This window comes from Halictus rubicundus, chromosome 16, assembly GCF_050948215.1.
Source record: "Halictus rubicundus isolate RS-2024b chromosome 16, iyHalRubi1_principal, whole genome shotgun sequence".
NCBI classification, from domain to species: Eukaryota; Metazoa; Arthropoda; class Insecta; order Hymenoptera; family Halictidae; genus Halictus; species Halictus rubicundus.
Genome location: NC_135164.1, coordinates 1808452 through 1827597, shown reverse-complemented (window position 1 = coordinate 1827597; position 19146 = coordinate 1808452). Strand labels below are relative to the sequence as shown.

The 19146-nt window shown below is 39.1% G+C and overlaps 1 protein-coding gene across 1 annotated transcript in view; it reads left to right on the top strand.

Annotated features, from left to right (window-relative positions):
• The window catches only part of LOC143362094 (trace amine-associated receptor 8c), a 42041-nt gene extending 28882 nt beyond the window's left edge, over positions 1 to 13159 (top strand). The window contains exons 7-10 of the mRNA XM_076801935.1: positions 5114 to 5368; positions 6589 to 6688; positions 7369 to 7494; positions 9969 to 13159. Of these exons, the coding sequence (XP_076658050.1) occupies positions 5114 to 5368; positions 6589 to 6688; positions 7369 to 7493 (480 nt within the window). The 3' untranslated portion in view covers position 7494; positions 9969 to 13159. The remainder of the gene's footprint in view (positions 1 to 5113; positions 5369 to 6588; positions 6689 to 7368; positions 7495 to 9968) is intronic.
• Positions 13160 to 19146: the final 5987 nt, after the last annotated feature.

Here is a 19146-nt window from a genome sequence, read left to right as displayed (position 1 = left end):
TAGACGAAAGGAGGGATCGTCTTCGTTCGGAGTACCAGAGTTCCTCGTTAACCATTTTTCTCCCCGGTGTCCCAGTTCCGAGAGGATCGAGCCGGACATTGGCCAGCCCCATTTAGGCGAATATTCTCCAGGATAAATGTTATCGTCCACCCGGATGAATAGTAATCTGCCTTCAAAAATCCCGAGCTGACCGTCGCGTCGCTGTAATTCGGCCGCTATAATACCAGCGATTTAAATACACCCACACGGAGCTACCCTCTGTGTGTGCTTAGCATACGTCCATTTAGGGGAGAACGTAATCCTTTTTCCTTCACTGAATTCGTTGGCCTCGCTCGATTTTCCTCGGCGTTCGTGGCTATTCAAATAATAACGCAATTAACGGAATATATACGCTGTTTTGTGTTCGCGATTTTTGTATCCAAAGTTACAGTGGATTTTTCTGCAAAAGAAAACTTTCTGTGCCTGGAATATTTTTATTTTGCAGTTATAACAGTATTTATAAATTCTGTTTTCACTGCTTCAAATCGCACATACTCATTTTTGCAATAAATCCGGGGTCTACCAATTAAGAGAATTAATTTCGAGGTACGGTTATATTTACTCTCGCGTTAATGTATTAAATTTGTTGCTTGGCTCGCTGCTGACGCAGGTATAAATTATCTTTCCCAGTTTTGTTATAGCGAAATATCTTCTGACTTAATTACTCTTATTGTTTGCCGGACAGCCCACAATTTAACGATGCAGCTATTTTCAGCGAAGTACTTGTTAGTGCAGCATCCATCTCAGCCGCCGGCAAAAATAAAATAACATGCTCTTTCTAAAAAGGAGCATGAGGAATCGAGAAAGTTCTAGCGCTTGGAGGAGAAATTAACTTTTCTCGATGCGTAAATTATCCTTAAATAGTCGAAAGAAGCGTTCTAAACGAAAGATAATTCTACGATAATGAGTAGAGGTTTTGTAATAGATTTCTACAAGAGTGATCCTTGTTCGAAATGAATAAGTCTGTTCGCTTTCCGAATTTTTACGTCTGACAATTTTGAGAACGCGAGTCCGAGAATAAACGCGTTCAAAGTTTCAAACGAAGTTTCCACATAGTTACAGCTAAAGATCGATGTAAAGAGATAATACACTGCTCGAGGATCGTAAAGCAAGTCCTCCCTCTTTCTCGAAATGGCCTCTGCTGGGTAATTTTGCCCGTTTTACGAGTCGCGTGAGATTCTTTCGTCCTCTAAGTACTCTGACGATCTAGCATAAGTTCCCAACTTCTCTGCCTCCTTCGAATCATCTTCTCAAGTCCACAAACAAAACTAAAAAAGTACGATCGTCAATTCCCCGTCGGTAGACAGAGTTTTATTCAAATATGGAATACTTTTTTTTTATGGTTTTATGTCCCATCAACTGCATTGTTTGATTTATCAATTTGTCGTGGAATAGTTGCATAAAATATTAAGCAAAATCTTTCTCGAAATAAAAGCTACAGAACGTTTGTAACGCGTTCAAAAAGCACACCAAACAATTTATGAATAAATGATTTAACTCAGCCATAAATTGGCCAATTACTTTGATTAACCGTATCATTCTCGCGCGTTTATATTCGATCAGCGGTTAGGCAACAATTGAACGTGGCCGACCGCGTTTGATGTTTCCATCAAAAAGCTTGTCCGACTTCACGCGAGGAAGCGAAAGCAATAAAACATAAAAGTGGAAACTCATCAGTGCTGTGAAATCGATATAATCTTTGTTTATATGCAGAACCAGCAGAACAGCCGTGACACCTCCGGTTACAAATGAGTGTAATTGTTCGGGGAATGTTATCCCCGATAAACTTAATTTCGGAAATTACTGTTTTATCTGCTATCTCTCGAAAATGCATTTCAAAGTGAATTTCGCAGGGTGTCGATGCGAACAAACATTGTTTTCTCCCAGTTTTCTGTGTTCGAGACTGCAATAGCAATAAACTATATTCAACAGTGGAATCCGAAGGTGTCGATAAGCGACGATAAAAATGGTTATTTCTAATTTTTCTGTGTCGGAGGTTGCCCTAAATAAATGACACTTAACAATGGGTTTCGGTGATGTCGATAAACGTTGATACAAATTTTTATTTCCCATTTTCCTGCGTTGGAGATTACAATAACAATAAATTACACAGTGGGCTTCAAAGTAGTCAGTGTGCGATTGCAAAAATTTTATTTATCGCGTTTCTTTTGTACTGAAAATTACAATAACAATGGAACGGGTTGTTGCGAAACGGGGCTCGTTCGGTACCCACGGAATTTTCGTCAAAAATATTTTTTTTACTCTGCTAATAATTTCTAAATGATTGGAAAAAGTCGTGTCACATGTTTCATTCAACATTGCCTGTTAGCTGGCGCAATATAATTTTGTCGGTTTTCGCAAAATGTTGCAATTGCTGTTGCATCGAGCGTTATTGAGCCGCTATCGACCTGTTTTCGTATCAGAGCGAAACTGTCGTGTCAGTTTCACAGGACATCCGGCTTTCTTCCGAACAGTGTCTTCAGCGCAGATATACCGCAACAAATATGAACATGCTGCCGTCAGTATTGCCCTTTCGTGTTCGAACTTTCGCGAGCTTGCGTACAGCACTCGAGCACTTGACAATTCGCGCGTGTACTGATAGCTTTCAACTCGGGTAGCTCGCTATATCAGAAGCTGTATTACGTGGACCTGCATTTGTACGATCGTTAAACGAATACGTAAGATAAGAGACCTGTAAAAATGACGAGTAAACGGTTAATTATTATGAGATGAGCGCACGTGCCGCCGTAACGATTGGCGGCAGCAATAGTTGAAAAATTTAGGACGCGTGACCGTCGTCGAAATTGCAGCCATTGAGCAGATCAATGACTCGTTTTATCAGGCTATACGTTTTGGCACGGTGAAATCCATGAATCCAACAGTCAACGACGATATAGAGGAATTTCCGTATTTGTCAACAGTTATTGGACGTACATAGTCGTATCGGGAGTCACATAAACATGCTTCAGCGACGTCGTAAGTTTACATTTCTCTATATGCACGTCGGATTTTAATTTGAATGTGTGCAATTCATTACCCGGCCGCATGAGGGATGCCTCCCCTAAAGATTTCGGCTTTAGGGGACAAACATTCCAATACGTGATCTACACGGTGGCGCAATAATCCACGAATCTTGTCAAACGTTGGGATTGCAGTATTAGGCGTAGTATGTGGTATAGTCCTCGTAAACGGCTCCGAAACGAGGCACATTATTGCTCGATCGTCCCAACAGCACTGGTTGGCTGGTTACCTGAGACGCCTTCCCGTTATTTTCATCAGTAATTTGTCCCTCGCCGAATCGAATATCTACGTCATCTATTCGTTCGCTTCAGGATGACGTAAGAGAACGATTTGAAAGCGAGCTATCGAAGAAGAACCCCCCGTCTCCCTCTTACATTCTAGACGAACCCGGGCACACCGAAACTCGTGTTCTTTTCACCGCACTTTCGAGAAAATGCTCATGGGAAGATCGAGACGCGATGCACCCGATGAAGTCTCATCCGACCGCATTCACCGTTTCATTCGGAACTGCTCGATAAGTTTCGTTCGGAAGCCTTTGATCATGTCCTGTGACCATTCTGATCATGCTTGGACTAATATTCGGACACTCTTCGAAAGGCGAGAACTGTTTTTTTTTTATTTTTAGAAATTAGTCGGAATCGCAGGCAAAATAGTAAAAGTTGCTTTTCACAACTTTTTCACAGGCCTACTAGATTTTAGTCGCTTTGATTGTAGGTTTCAAAGTTCCGTGCGAACCAGCGTAACGGAGGACGAATTTTATTAGGACGGAGCTTAAGGTTTAAATAAATGGTCGGAACAGACAGAGGAAAGAAAAATTGAGGACAGTAGAGAGGGAAGTATATAATTTTAGGAGGATACGGGAGGGAAGGGATTCGTCCAAGTAAGCTGATCCGTAATCCCTTCGCTGCCGTCGCAGATACAAAGCTTTAGGGTTGATGAGCTTAGCGCTTCGTGACTTTCGGGACTATGTTAAGCTCCTCTAAAAGGTGGATCACCTTCGCGTCTTATCTTGTAAATGTAAAAGGCAACTTGCCGCGCATGTACCGAACTGTTAAACACCTCTGTACGCGTCGCCTAATTTTCAACTGGGTGGACTTATTAGGGGATCGCGCGTGGTGCCTGTTACTCGGAAATAAACCTCTGATAATTACTCTGTGTTCTAATGCATTTTGTCGACTAATTTCACGAGCTTTTGCCCACGTAATTTTGGAGATTTTCGCTCGCGTCAACGGGGCCGGCATTTTCATCGTTAACCCCTTCGCACTGTCGCTCGTTTTGTTTTCTGTCCAGCCATACTCTGGAATTTGAGTGAATATTTTGTGTTTGAACAATTGAAAAGGATATTTGGGGTGTCACGGTTAAATGAGACACCCTGTATACTATTTTGGCACAGTTCTAACACCGCTACATATTTGCAAGTTGTTGGAATTCTGCGTCCAGCGTCTTCCATGCAATTTCCAGCCGAAGTTTTTCATTCATTGAAATTTATTTGGCAAGAAGTTGTACTTTACGAAAGTAATATAATCAGCGGAGGGAAGGCCAGCGTGATATCATTAATTCAATCACTATATTCAATGCTAATGAACCGTGATGTTCCGAGCCATTAACCAATGCAGCTACCAGGAAATAAGTTCTGGAAAGCAACTTTGCGAAGTCGGGGCTGAATCTCCTTTTAAATTAATTTAATCAAGCCGCATTAATTGGCTGGACTTTGTAACCGGAGACGCGATGACGAGGTATGAATCTTGAAGAGTGGCTATTAGGCTAGGTTTATTAGATTACAGTCTCGGCAGCAAGAAATGGTGTGCCTACATTTCTAATCAAATTACTAATCAAATATTCGACTACAGAATGGTTATTAGCGGCTGAAATATATTTTAGTTACCACAATGCAAATAAATTTTGCGAATCCAAATTGTCCTAGAGCTTAATTCTACGGAAAGTCAAATAAGGGGAATCTTTGTTTTAATAAATGAAGCGATAGAGTTAACGTTCATTCATACGGTTAATTTTGCAACATTAAACAAGCGTACGCGTCGCGTACACGTTTCAGCTTGTAGATCACGAAAGGCGACTGTCGACTTCTGCCTCAAGAACAATGGCGGCGATGAGCTTAGGTTTCATTGTTATGGTCACACCATGGACGATTCAGGAAGTTGTTGCAGCGTGTACCGGAAGCAAACCACCGCCATTCCTCGACTTTCTCTCCACGTGGCTGGCCCTATCCAACAGCTTTTGGAATCCATTTCTGTACTGGCTGTTCAACAATCATTTTCGCCGGATTTCTAGAGAACTTCTTTACACTAAGGTAAGTACAGGCAACAGCAAATGGCGGCCGGTCTCAAGCGCCAAATCTGTTAACTTATCAAATTATTTCTGTAGACATACGTTGTAATAAAAATCGGGAAATATCTGAACAAATGCATTCGTGTAAATTTTCTAAAGTAAGGTGAAATACTTTTTAGCTGAAAAGTTAAGACTTTCGGTCTGCGAAGCTCCAAATTCTCGATGCTAATGTAGACGGTAATAAACGTCGCTCGTTAACAGATGCAGAAAATATTGCAGCACAATATTGCACGATAGTTCGAGATAAAAAAAAAACGTGCGCGCTGATAAAATGATCAAAAAACGTCTGCACGGTGGGATTTATTGGATCGTGTGTACGGTTTCGACGAAACGACGCGGAGCTAACACTTTTTGCAATTTAACGAGCTTCTTTTCGTTTGCGCTTTGCACCCATTTTCTTGCTATTCACTGATTCAGCATGTCGCGATACGTTACGTTGACCCTCGCCAGTAACGATCATATATCTTCGTGCTTCGACTTTACAGCCCATGAATTCCGAAAAGCTTGTCGGGGCCCCGTAAATTCTACTCTCCCCAGGAACGTACACGTTTCCACTCACTTGCTGCTGATGTGCCTGCGGGCTTCGGAATCATTATTCATTAGAATACTTCATCGAAAACCGATTGATCTACTTCGCGACGCGGAATAAACTTTCGCGATGCCCACTAAAATGTTTAACGAGTCTGCTCATGATCAGCGACAATATAATTCCACGTTGATTCAACGTTAAACCCACCACGTTCAAACGGCCGGTTTTATATTTTACAATCATCGAAATTTCGAAAATTCATTTATGGAAAATAATGGAATAAATTTCGTAAATTTAAATTTAACAGATGATGGAAAATTATAAGTCAACATTTACCGGATCCTTTTAATGCTTGGTTTAGCGTTAAACAAACTTTTTTGTGGCATTGAAATATTCCAATTTTGCGGTAGAATTAAGGAAAATGCTTCACATTTTAATCGATATTTAAACGGAGATTTATATGGAAATTTTGATAAGCAAGAATCGCCGAGATAAAATAGAATTTTATTTTCCCTATTCGCAGTTTCGGCAGCATAGATGCAGCAAGGGGAGCTACAAAATTTTATGTTATTCTTTTTTGTAGGCTATATAAAAGTTTGATGGTTATTTCCAGGGTTCCTAAATCATAGTTCTTGTTTCTTGTGTTTGCGCAGATATTATGTAGACCAAAGCCATTGGGATCGAAGCAACACTGTTGCGCGACGAGCACTGGCGGTCTTGATGTTTGCAGTATGGCCGGTGTTGACTTATCAGGTATGTAAATTATCGAAGCATTACCGTATTCCAACGATTAGCCAGCCACAGTATACAATAAGTCCACGGTTCACTGAAACGTATTACGATAGCACTGCGCACCGCTATAGCAGATGTTGGTGGGATTTCAGTGGGAATTTAAACTCACAAAATGTACAAATATACAGGGTGTTCAAAAAAACAATTCAATATTTATATGGTATATAGGATACACTGTACTGAGTAAAAAAGCTTGAGTAAACAGGTCGAAAGGTCAACCGTTTCTGAGATATAAACATTTTTGTTTGCTGGTATCATGATTGACTTACTCGCTTCCATCGCATGCGATGTTTACTTTAGTGTTTACAAACCGCGTTCTGAATGTCCTCCTTCAAGAGCCGACAGTAGATTTCATCCGCAATCGGTCGGTTCTGTAGCGGAAAATCATAACACGTGGAAAATTTTCTATAAATATCAAAAAGTCAGTAGTCAATTAATGATGTTAGCAAACAAAAATGTTTATATCTCAGAAACGGTTGACCTTTCGACCTATGTTTACTAAAGCTTTTTTACTCAGTACAGTGTATCCCATATACCACATACATATTGAATGGTTTTTTTGAACACTCCGTATATGCAGACGTGTTAAAGAAAAATTGATTCTGTTACTAACCAGACATTTTGCACATTCTTTGTTCCAGGTTTGGAGCGGTGTTCAATAGATCGATGTTCAATGGCTCGGTGTTCCTCTTCGTCGTTAACTAATACGCTACCGCTCCCGTGGGAAACCGGACACATAGCACATAGTGATGCTACGCCCACGTGAGGTACTGTAAACAATTTATTTTTAATCGAACATTCGCCAACAAACATACGTACTAGGCTGGTCCATTTAAAGTTTGATAGTTCGTTAAAAAAAAATCGTACATGAAATTTTAAGGTGTCATCGTGCAGGGGAAAGTTCAATCTTTAAATCCGTGGTGGATTCGTTCGCGAGAAAATTTTTTTAATGTTTTTACAGACCTTTCTACATGCAGCATTTTCGATGAATAATTTCTTTAATGTGATTCCGGTGGATCATTTTTTTTTTTTTAGAGGACGTAATTTTTTAGCCACTTCTATGCTAAAATCTGTGGATACCATGTTAGTGTGTACCGTTGCGAGTCAGGGAAATGGATTTTGGAGTCGGTCGGCTAGCAAACGTATGGTCGATTCGGGTTGCTAGAGTGTCAGCCACTTGAAACACCTTTTAAACCCTTCTGAAGATTTCAAGTTGGCCACTAACAGTATGTTGCATGTGTGGAACGATGCCTTCGGACTTACACAGACGAACACGTCAACAAATTTTCACACTGACTCGCAACATGTAGCAATTCACAATTTTTCATCTTCCAAAATCGATAAAAAGATACCAAGCAGTGCATACTGGAGGATAAGGCTCGCAGCCAATATTTACTTTTGTTTTAATTACGCAATTGTTGGAACCAGTCCTACCAACAATGTACTTTAAAAAATTGCCACACAAAGCCATAATTATTCCAATCATCCTCAATCGTGCGCTCATCGAGACACTCCCCTAACCGAGGATTAAATAACTCCATGGAGTACAAAGACCCGGTAATAGATGTTTCAATAAACCACGCTCCGTTATTAGTTAACTGAAACACGAGCAGTTAATCTCTCATAGGTCTTGAAACCCGATCTACTCGAGCGGATAATCCGCCAGGCTGTTTGTAATGCGAAAGCAAGGGTTAAACTTTAAATTGACTCCTCGTCTTCGGCAGAATTAGGGTCGGCAGCATTGTTATCTATAAATTTGTGAACCGAGGCTGGCCTGGCCATTTTCGAGGACTATTGCCAGCTCGTTTCTAACGTTAATAGTAAAAGTTTCGCAACCATCACCTATGTGGCGTCCACAACGCCTTGGTTTTCGCTCGGCCGCGTGACTTTCCGGTTCCGGTTGCAGTTTCCGGCGAGGACATGTGCCGTGCAATTTGATCTAGCTGCTGCATTTCCGGCCACGTGGGCTTGTCCCGGCACGATTAGACCTCGCATGTTATCGGATCATTCATTAACCTATCATCGCGCAAACGCGTTCATGCTTCCATTTTGTTTGAACTCGGATATGATACAGAGTACGTGTGAATTTGTAGAGGATTCAAGTTAAAATTGCATTAAAAATGCAAATAAAAGTGTTAGGAATTTCTGACACAAGAGGTTTGTTTAGCAATGGTCTGCTAATATACCGTGTGCAGAAGTCGCACAACTGAGTACTATGGAGGCCAAAGCATGGTCCATACCTGAAGAGCGAACGAGCCAGAAAGACAAAACGCGCGAGCATGAACGCACACGAATGAACGGCGACGAATGCGAGCAAGCACAAACGAAAGCATTCGAGCAGACAACGTTCGATTCAGCTGTGTTCGTTGATATTCCGCCCAACAATCTGGTTTTAGTTATCGTTCAACGAGGAAGTATGAATGAAGTGCTGAACGAACGATGGTGCTGTCGCGATGGGGTTTCCGTGCAAATTTCCTATTTCTTGATCAAGACAAAATTATGAAGATCAATCGTTTCTCGAATACGTTGTCCCTCGAATAATTACGAAGCGGGTCAAAGTGATCGAGCAAGTAACAAATAAAGTATAAATGTTTTAATAGGACTTTCTTTCGAATAGTTGCGTTGTTCTCGTTTTGGCAACAACGCAGTGCACGCCCTCTACATTAGCGAATACTTTGCGACCTTTGTATACTGCAAGTATTAGCGAACTAGGACGTCACGACGTGCAACAATGGCAATTTGCAAGTTCGTAGTGGGTAGTAGTAAGTACGGTAGTGCCGTATCCGCGGGTAATACGTTCCAGAACCTACCGCTGTTACGTGAAACCACGGATAATAGCGAACGCTATAGTGCACGGTGTGATATTCACATGCCATTTATAAACTAGTTGAAGCGAAAGTTAAATTGATAAATTACACACAATAAAATACCACCAACGTTACACGTAGGAACAGGCGGACTGTAAATCTCCGTGCATTTGCAAGCGCAATTTCTGAAATACTATGCAACGCGTATACTAATAAAACTGGATTATTCAAATTAACGAGAGAAATATTTCTCGCGGAATTAACGCTTTCTCTAAATTTCACTTTTTCTACATTTTTACTATTAAAAATAGCAAAGGTACCCACTTGTAAAGGGTGATATTTGTGTCCACGGAGTCGATGCGCGATGACCGGAAGCGGAAAAGACGCGGCGATCTGCCGTTCGGAGCGTGTTTGATCGAGTTTTCTGTTCGCAGGTCGGAATGCTGCCACGCAAACTGAGGATTTACGGTCCCCGACTCAAGTTAGTTAGTATAGCGTGGCGGCAGAATGGCACCTAACAGTTCGTGACGTTCATCAAGTACAACGGTCATCCGACAATTTTCGAAACAATTCATCTTCGTTGGCTGGCGGACACTGGCCACCGGAAGTTGAAGAAGAAACGGCACAAATTCAACGCGATCATCGACGCCGCTCGGATTATACTCGTTTCAAGAGTATGCCCGATCTGATTCTAGACCTTGAATATAATTAATATACATTATACATATATATAAATATATATATATATAATCTCAGGTACTTACGTCGTATTAAATCTAAGGGACGTGTTTAGGTATGTCAGAGAACTTTGCCGAATCGAAGCGAGTTTATCGATGACCCTTACTACTACCTATTAAAAAAAAAAGTGATTAACAATTTTATATAATAGGGTATCATTGCCCAATCGAATACCGATAAAACCGTGCTCCCACGGATCGGGAGGGGCACGGTTGTTTCTCGTCGTTCGCATTGGCGTCAAAGTAACTGCCTTCGGCACTAACAATACCAAAGTGGATAAATAAAAGCGTAGATAAACGTGTGGAGTTCGTTTAGATTCGACCCTTTTGCATTACACGAAAGTAATGAGGAAACTTAGGACATTTTGTAGAGTACTCGGTATGTATTATTAGCGATAGCTTTGAACGACGGTAGCATGATGACGCCATCAATGAAACGCACATAATCATTTCTCACGGGTACATGTTCATAGTAATCGCACAAATCGCAGGTAAGCAGTTCAACTTTATTTTTAATCCCATTAAGATCGCCAGTTTCCACGGCAGCGCTATTAACGCGAATGATTTCCTAGTATTTTTGGAGGGGCGGTACAGTATTACCTTGTTCTACCAGAATTAATAGTTCGCCAACTGCTCGAGCATCAAGTGGATGTATGCTAACGACCGGGCTAATTTGAATACGGATAGACTGCTGGTTCCGGCTCGGTTTTCTCTAATTGTAAACCAATCCGTGGATTACAGGTTGTTAAACAATTATAAAAAAAGAAAGTTGATTAATAGCCCGTCGACACGGAGAATTAGCGCTGTTGGTTTTTTTCCGATTACTTTTGCACTTTGATATATACATACTTATTTACGACGACATGCAATTATGAAAGAGAAAATGTAGAATAAAAATGGACGAAATATCACGTGAAGATCCTTTTCGATAGTCGTGTGTACGAATTACCCTGTATCGATAGAAACGTATTTGGATTAAGGACGGATTAATATTAAAGAAACACGTTTTAACAAAAGATCTCTCTGGCAGATTTTCTATGACGTATTTTTTACGCGGACGTTGCAACATTTTAACCCTTTGCGTCCGAAGTTGTTTTATTATAGAGATATTTCCATTCTATATGATTTCTTGGCAAATTGAAATTTTTCGATTCGCATTTTAGATTTGCAATTCGAATGCGGAGGGTTAGAACCAGTTCGAAAGCGATGAGTGACGGAAGAGTAGAATCAAATCGTTGTCTTCTTCGACAAAATTATCGATACCAAATCGTGTACAGAATTACTGTAAACCATAGGAGTAGAACCAGAGGAAACATTGCTGTTTACAATAATTTGGATCGCGGTTTGCATAGAAAACAATAGAAAACGAGGCAGCGAGGACGATTTTGATACAACGAGCTGAAAGTTTTATTGTCTTCTATTATTCCTTGTGCACATTCACGTGTACAGCTTTTGTTGTTGAAAACCCTGTGAACGTTCACGGATCATTTGCAGGAGTAGAAAATGGCGAACGACGATTGTCTCCGGAAGAATGAGCGCATGGCTTCGGGTTTTATACATGAACAAGCAGTCGGTACCTTGAATGTAGTAGCGACGTGTTCTTGTTGTTGCCGCTTTTGTAGTCGCGTTGCAGCGATTACGAGTTAAAAGGATCACCCTGTACATTAGAGAGTAACACCGACGCTCAAACACATAAACTTATTTGACAGACATACAGTGATGTCGTAAAAGGAATATGGAAATTGCTGCCATTCTCTCTAGAACGCTGCGTTTTTATACGTAATGTTGTTTCCTATTGGTTTACGAGAGAACAACCGTATGTATATTGTAAGGATCAGTATTATCTCGATACTCGCGTAAGCTGTTAATCGTAACTCTGATTCCTGTTGTGTTTTGTCTTTCGCTCGCGATTATCGGTTTGTTTGTCGGAAAAAATTAACGCTGAACCTACCGAGCATATAATAATAATAATTTCGGCAATTGCGAAATAGAAAATCTGGAACTATTGATTCGACGATGGTAGGTTTGGTGTTAAACGAAACGTTTAATATTTATCTCAGTGAGATACAGATTGTGACGTGAGATTTCGTTTGGTTGCCGTTTCCTTTGAATTACGTGGCTTATGGTCACTTATATCCTGCATTTCGAAGTATTCACAGTATTACAATAACAACAATTATGTTCGGTATATGCAACAATTAAATATACGTTGATCTCGGTTACCGAACAATTTATGTACGATCAGAGAATTCCTGTTGAGTTTACCATGCAGTAGTATCGCGTGAAACAAGTCTGACACGACGCCCGTAATGTTGATTCTAATATTTTGGTTACGACGAATGCATTTACAAACAAACGATCTATAGCGACTAAAGTTGTAAGACAAGTGTTTCCGATGTAACAGCTCTATGTCAATCTATATCTATCAAGAATAATATTTATATTCAAGACATTGAACAGAACTTCTAGAATCGATTCATACCTAATAAGTCGTGTGATGTACATAGTGTCGTGTTAATGTCATACGAGAGGAAATTATTTGTAAGTACAAGTGGGAATACTGCTTTTGTGCCTCACATGAATCGTGAATCAAGTCATGACGTACTCACGTTTTTAGAAAGTTATTAACAAATTCATGGAATGCCACCTTCCCGATTTTCCATCGACGTAATCGCTGTCATTTCTAATTCCTAACGTATTTCATATATTTACATTCTATTAACAAAATTTGTTGTAAATTGTAACCTGTATAATTTCGATTGCTTAGAACAATTCAAGTTGCACTGATCGCACAAAAATAATCGGAAAGACGTCATTTCAGCACCCAAACAATTCATTGAATCGTCGTTAGAGGTAGGGTAAGGGGCCCAGTTACTGTGGAGGTACCAATTACTTTGCCTATATTAATTATACTTATTTTTAGAGCATAATGAATATTTAAAAAGATATATATATATAACATGTATGTACATTATCTGATTTTAATGAAAAAATTTAATATCTCTTTTTTAATTTTCCTAATGCTTTAGAAATAAGTGTACTTAATATAGGCACCGTAATTGGTACCCCCGCAGTAATTGGATCCCTTACCCTACATTCCGATTTTCGTTTGAGAGAGTTGTCAATTACATACTATTATACCTACACACTGTTCAAGAAGTACAATAATAGGAACAAGTCTCTACACGAATCGATCATTTTTGTAGTTCGGGTTCGTCCTGTAAAAACGATTCAACGATTACTAACGTGTTAAACGATTTTTCATTTCGCAGAGTATTACGACACAGAGGAAGCAGTATTTATCCATCGTTATATCGATCGTTTAGCGATGTAAAAAAGCAAATTTTTCATGTTTTTAAGTAAGTGCCAATTGTAAACATTTATGCGATATATGTCACTCATAGGTGCGCGCGTATGCGTGTGGTTGTAGTACGTTCGAATTCGATTGTGCATACACTGTCAGTTACGAAAGTCTATATATATATTTGCCAAATTTGGAATATTTGAAATAAAGATTCAAGATTTTACATATTTCATTGTACGTTTATTCATTTTTTTTCAAATAATGTTTTTGTATTTGTTTGGGAGAAAATGTAAATAAAACAGAAACATATGAAAATCTGTAGAATTGATATACATATATTAGGATATATAAAATTCATTATTACAATCATGATAATAATCGCAATAATAATGATTAAGAATTTTAATACGCTCCCTCCGGCTGTACAGTACGTTCCATGACTTATTTATGTTTTAAGGTAACCATTTTTCATAATTTTTATGTGGATTGAAAAAGGTTATCAAGATCCCTGAATTGTGCAATATTTTATCTTTTTTTCATTTTTAAAATTAAGAACTATACGTATGTAGACTTTTACGACTGACTGTTCGTTTCTCTTGTATAAGTTATTCGGCGAAACACTACTTCTATACACTAATTACCTATTTTATCACGTGAAATCCTTTAAACATTTTGTGAACTTGAAGAAACAAATAAAAGAGGATAACGAAAAAATTACATCTTTTTAGGATTTTATTGTGATGTCTTTTATGTTTTGCAGTTTTATCATTCAATTTCGTACGCACAAATAAAGATCACACTTTAATAAATCAATATTCTTGTTATCAGATAACAAATTATTGCGCTGCAAATTTTCTAGGCGCGGCGGAGGATAATCTAATTAAAACCCTCCAAGAATCTCAAGTAAATTGCTGAAGGATTAACCCAGTAATGCGAGCGCCCTATTTCGAAAACATCTAAGAAAACCGCCCACGAAGTTCCGAAACAATTTATTTGCGTGACAACGTTGCAAATTTTTAATCCTCCGAAGTTCGCTTATTTCATTAAAAGTGCTTGCTAACTTAAAATCAACAGCCCTCGCTCCGTTTACGCAGCAGGAACAGTAATCAACGAGTGCAAATTCATATAAAACTTCTTTCAGAAACTGTACGAAATAATCGAGTCCACCTAAGTGAATGGTATTAATGAAGCAATATCTGCTGATAATATTTCTTTCCTAAGATAATTTTTTATTCGGAATTTCCTGTATGACTTGTTCAATCTTCAAAGGTGTTAATGTCGTCTAATTTGGTTCGCCAGTGTACCTAATTGCTAACGAGCGAGACAATCGATGTTAAGAGCGACGTTAAACAGAAAAGGATGTTTGAATGAAGAGGAACTTCTACAAGCTGAGTAAACAGTCAGCAGACCGTGGCTCGAGTGACTCTGGGTACATTGTCTCGTTCCAGCAATTTTTTCTTACAGAAAGAAGAGACTGTGGTCTCTGTAGACTGTGCCGCAATATGTACTGTATTTTTCTTTTTTTTTTTTTCTTGTTCCTCCACCATTCCTGACTCTTGAGAAAAAGGCGACATCGAGGTCTCTGCGGACGTCTGCATTGCACACTCCTCGTTTTTTGGTCCACGGGATTCCCCCCTTTTCGATTAACTTCTGTCTCCGCTTGCGGTTGTCAGAAACTGCACCAAGACGTATCCCGCCTCCCGAAAGATTTATTAGGCCATTGTTCGCGCGAGAGCATTCACTCTCTATCACTGACATTGTGAGTGAATCGCCGGGTCGTAATGTTCGATGGAGCAAATTATGTATTGTTACGGGTTATTACGGCGGTGTCTAAGAATGGAATCCAATGGTTTTTCCACAAATGGAGAGGAAAACGGAAGAATGTTGGTCGTAGAGAGTTCAACTTTCTCAAACATTTTTCTATATTGAAGTTTCGGAAACAAATAGTGATTAAACAGTGCAATCTTTCGAGATGATAAGAGCAAAGATAACTGGATTGATAATGGAGAGAGGTAATTAAATATCATAGTTCTCTGTTTCTTTCCTCGAGATATGGACGGCATTCAGGATTTAAAAAATAGTGATAAGGATATAGAGGGCCTGTTAACAATGGTCTCTTAGCAAATGCGGTCGCTGACCTAATTCAATCGCGCACGGTCTCTCGCGCATAATCGTTAGATCATACTCCGTATTGAATATTCTGAAGAACAATTTCATTTTCAAAACCCTTTTACGGAATTCATTGCTTCCATCCTTTTCCCTTCCACCTTCCCTCCATTACCCTCCTACTTTCCCTTTCCTGGATCCTCCCAACCCCTCACACCCTTCCTTAGATCCCCTCCTCCACTGTACCCTTCCCGAGATCCCCTCCAACTTTCCTCACTTCCCTAGACCCCCTTCACCCAAACGCCCGTACTTGGAACAGCTCCGCCTTCCCTAGATCCCCTCCAACCTTGCCAAGATCCAATCCACTCTTCCCTAGATCCTTTCATAGAGTTTTATTTAGATAGAGGGCGCTAGAAGACCACCGATGTTGGTATTGCAGATCGGGTAACGTGGGACCGCATGTTTCAAGTTCCACTAGATGGCGCCACCATTCGATGCTTGGCGGTCGGTAACTACTTTTAACACAGACGAGGTCACCGACGAGATATATACAGACAGAGAGGATAGGAGAGTGCTCACGCCCGGGGTTTCGGCGTTCCCACTTTCGTGACATCGCCGCTTTAGCATGGCACAGAACCGTGTCGTCTTTCCTGGAACAGAACCGTGTCGTCTTTTAGCATGACACAGAACCGTGTCGTCTTTCCTGGAACATAACCGTGTCGTCTTTTAGCATAAAACCGGACGCACATTATTTTTTTAACCAGGATTAGAACGTACAGCTTAATTGTTGTATATGAAATATGTAACTAACATGTAAATCTTGGGTACAAAATCTCTAATTAATATAAATTAAGAATAATATTAATTGTAATGATACGTATTTTATATTTCTTTCCAATTTTGTAGTTGCAAACTCTAGTTGTAAAAAATGGAAAACCCGGAAAAAATCGAACAAATACAGATTTCATATCGAAGTTTAAAAGCGACCACCCTGAAAATTAATTTAATAATGAGCTATTGTCATCAACACTATCTTAAATTTTTTCATATATTTAGCTACTGTTATTATTAATTGAAAAAAATTTTCTTTCATGAATAAATATTTTTTCCACCTCAGCACCATAAGATTTTTACTAGATTACTTTAAAAACATATTAGAACTATTTTTAAATAATTTTAGTCGAAAACATTCTAGTTTACTCTTTATTTCACCGTTCTACTAATTTTTTATGGGCTGCATTGCAGCTCTGTTTAACACTCATTTACAACTCGATACCATAGTACCATCCATATTCAAGGAAGAACAATTTTTTGCGACGATCATTGAAAAAACAAAATAGTTTCCACAATTGCAGTACTTTAGTGCGTTTGTGACTTAGCGCCCAGAACACCTACCTGTGTTCTGTGTCCCATCTGGAGTTTTATGGTACGCTAACAATCGCTATTGAGTCGCAAGCCAGACCGTACAAGCGAATGCATCCACAACTTCCAGAGACCTGCCTCCAAACCTAATTAAAGGAAGGCTAAACATGCAGTGTGCACGAAACTCCTCAAAAGAGGTGGATTCCAGTCGCTCGTGTCATAAACCGCATTCGATACTTCATCGACAGGGTGATCTTACATATTGCCGTAACAGTTCCTGAACACATTATCATTCATCTGAAACTGCTTTGTACGACATTACACACGCCACATAATTTTTATTTTCTAATTTTGTCAAAGTAGTATATATAACAGAATCATACAAGTGTCTACAATTACTTGAAATCCAAAATACAGAGCGTTTCTGCCTCTGCGACTGTAAAAAAAGGACTTTAAAAGAATGTTTAGGTAACAGGTGGGCTGTCCTTCCAAAAGGCACCTTTGGCCAGAGTTGGGCATTATTTAGATAAAAAATTATTTAAATAACGATTCGAATAAAAGATACTTTATCTTTATTCGTTATTCGAAGATTCGAATAAAAAAAGTATCTTTATTCGACGAGTATCAGATAAATAATTTTATTCGACGAGAATTTATCTGACGAATAAAGATAATTTTTTTTATTCGAAGCGGATTTATTCGAACTTCGAATAATTTTTTCATCTTTTATCTGTATCTTTTATTCGAAGGCTTTGAATAAATCTTCGAATAACTTTTGCCGAGCGCCGAGCATCAAAGACTCAGCGACGACAGACGACATACAATGTAAGTGGATGGAGAATCGCGCACGAATGAAAGTTTAAACTTTTAGATTTTTCAACATATCCTCAAAAAATTGTGACGAGCGAATGGAGGGGATTTTCCTGATGAAAATAAGATCAAATTCGAGTGTAATCGAACAAGTTTCACTGATACGTAATGGTACGATAAAAATTACAATCTCATTAAAGACAGTCCAAATGATGTCGTGTTTGGACTCATTTCGATCGGAACAAGAACTACAACTCATTCGTCTTAACAATATTGTTCTGATTAAAAACATACAACCATAAAAGCATATATATACCATAACCTACAACCATAAAAAACATAAAAGCATAAATTGCCAGTAATGCTCGATTCTCCATCTGCTTACATTGTAGGCTGTTGGTCGGTCGCTGGTCTTTAAAGTTCGGCGTTCGTCGGTCCTCGTCGGGCGTCGTCGCTGTTCATTCGTCGAGCTGGCAAAAGTTATGCGAAGATTTATTCGAAACCTTCGAATAAATCTACGGATAAAAATACTAAATACAGTCCAATTTGTACCGTGTTTAGTGTCAGAAGTTTAATCAGAAGAATGCCACGAATTACTTGCCGCAAGTCCCATAAAAAAATAATGAAAAATAAAGAAGTTTCGCCATTGGATTTGTAGTTGTTTCACACCGATACCTCGCGACTCTACGAGCTCGGAACTTCAAAGACCAGCGACCGACCAACAGCCTACAATGTAAGCAGATGGAGAATCGAGCATTATTGGCAAATTATGCTTCTATATTTTTAATCAGAACAATATTGTTTATACGAATTAGTTGTACAGCTTATGCCGATCAAAACGAGTCCAATCACGACATCATTTTGACTGTCTTTAATGAGATTGTAATTTTTATCGTAACATTAGGTATCAGTGAAACTTGTTCGATTATACTCGAATTTGACCTCATTTTCATCAGGAAAATCCCCTCCATTCGCTCGTCACAATTTTATGAGGATATATTGAAAAATCTAAAAGTTTAAACTTTCATTCGTGAACGATTCTCCATCCGCTTACATTGTATATCGTCTGTCGTCGCTGGGTCTTTGAAGCTCGGCGCTCGGCAAAAGTTATTCGAGATTTTATTCGAAGCCTTCGAATAAAAGATAAATATAAAAGATGAAAAAATTATTCGAAGTTCGAATAAATCCGCTTCGAATAGAAAAAATTATCTTTTTTCGTCGGATAAATTCTCGTCGAATAAAATTATTTATCCGATACTCGTCGAATAAAGATACTTTTTTTATTCGAACCTT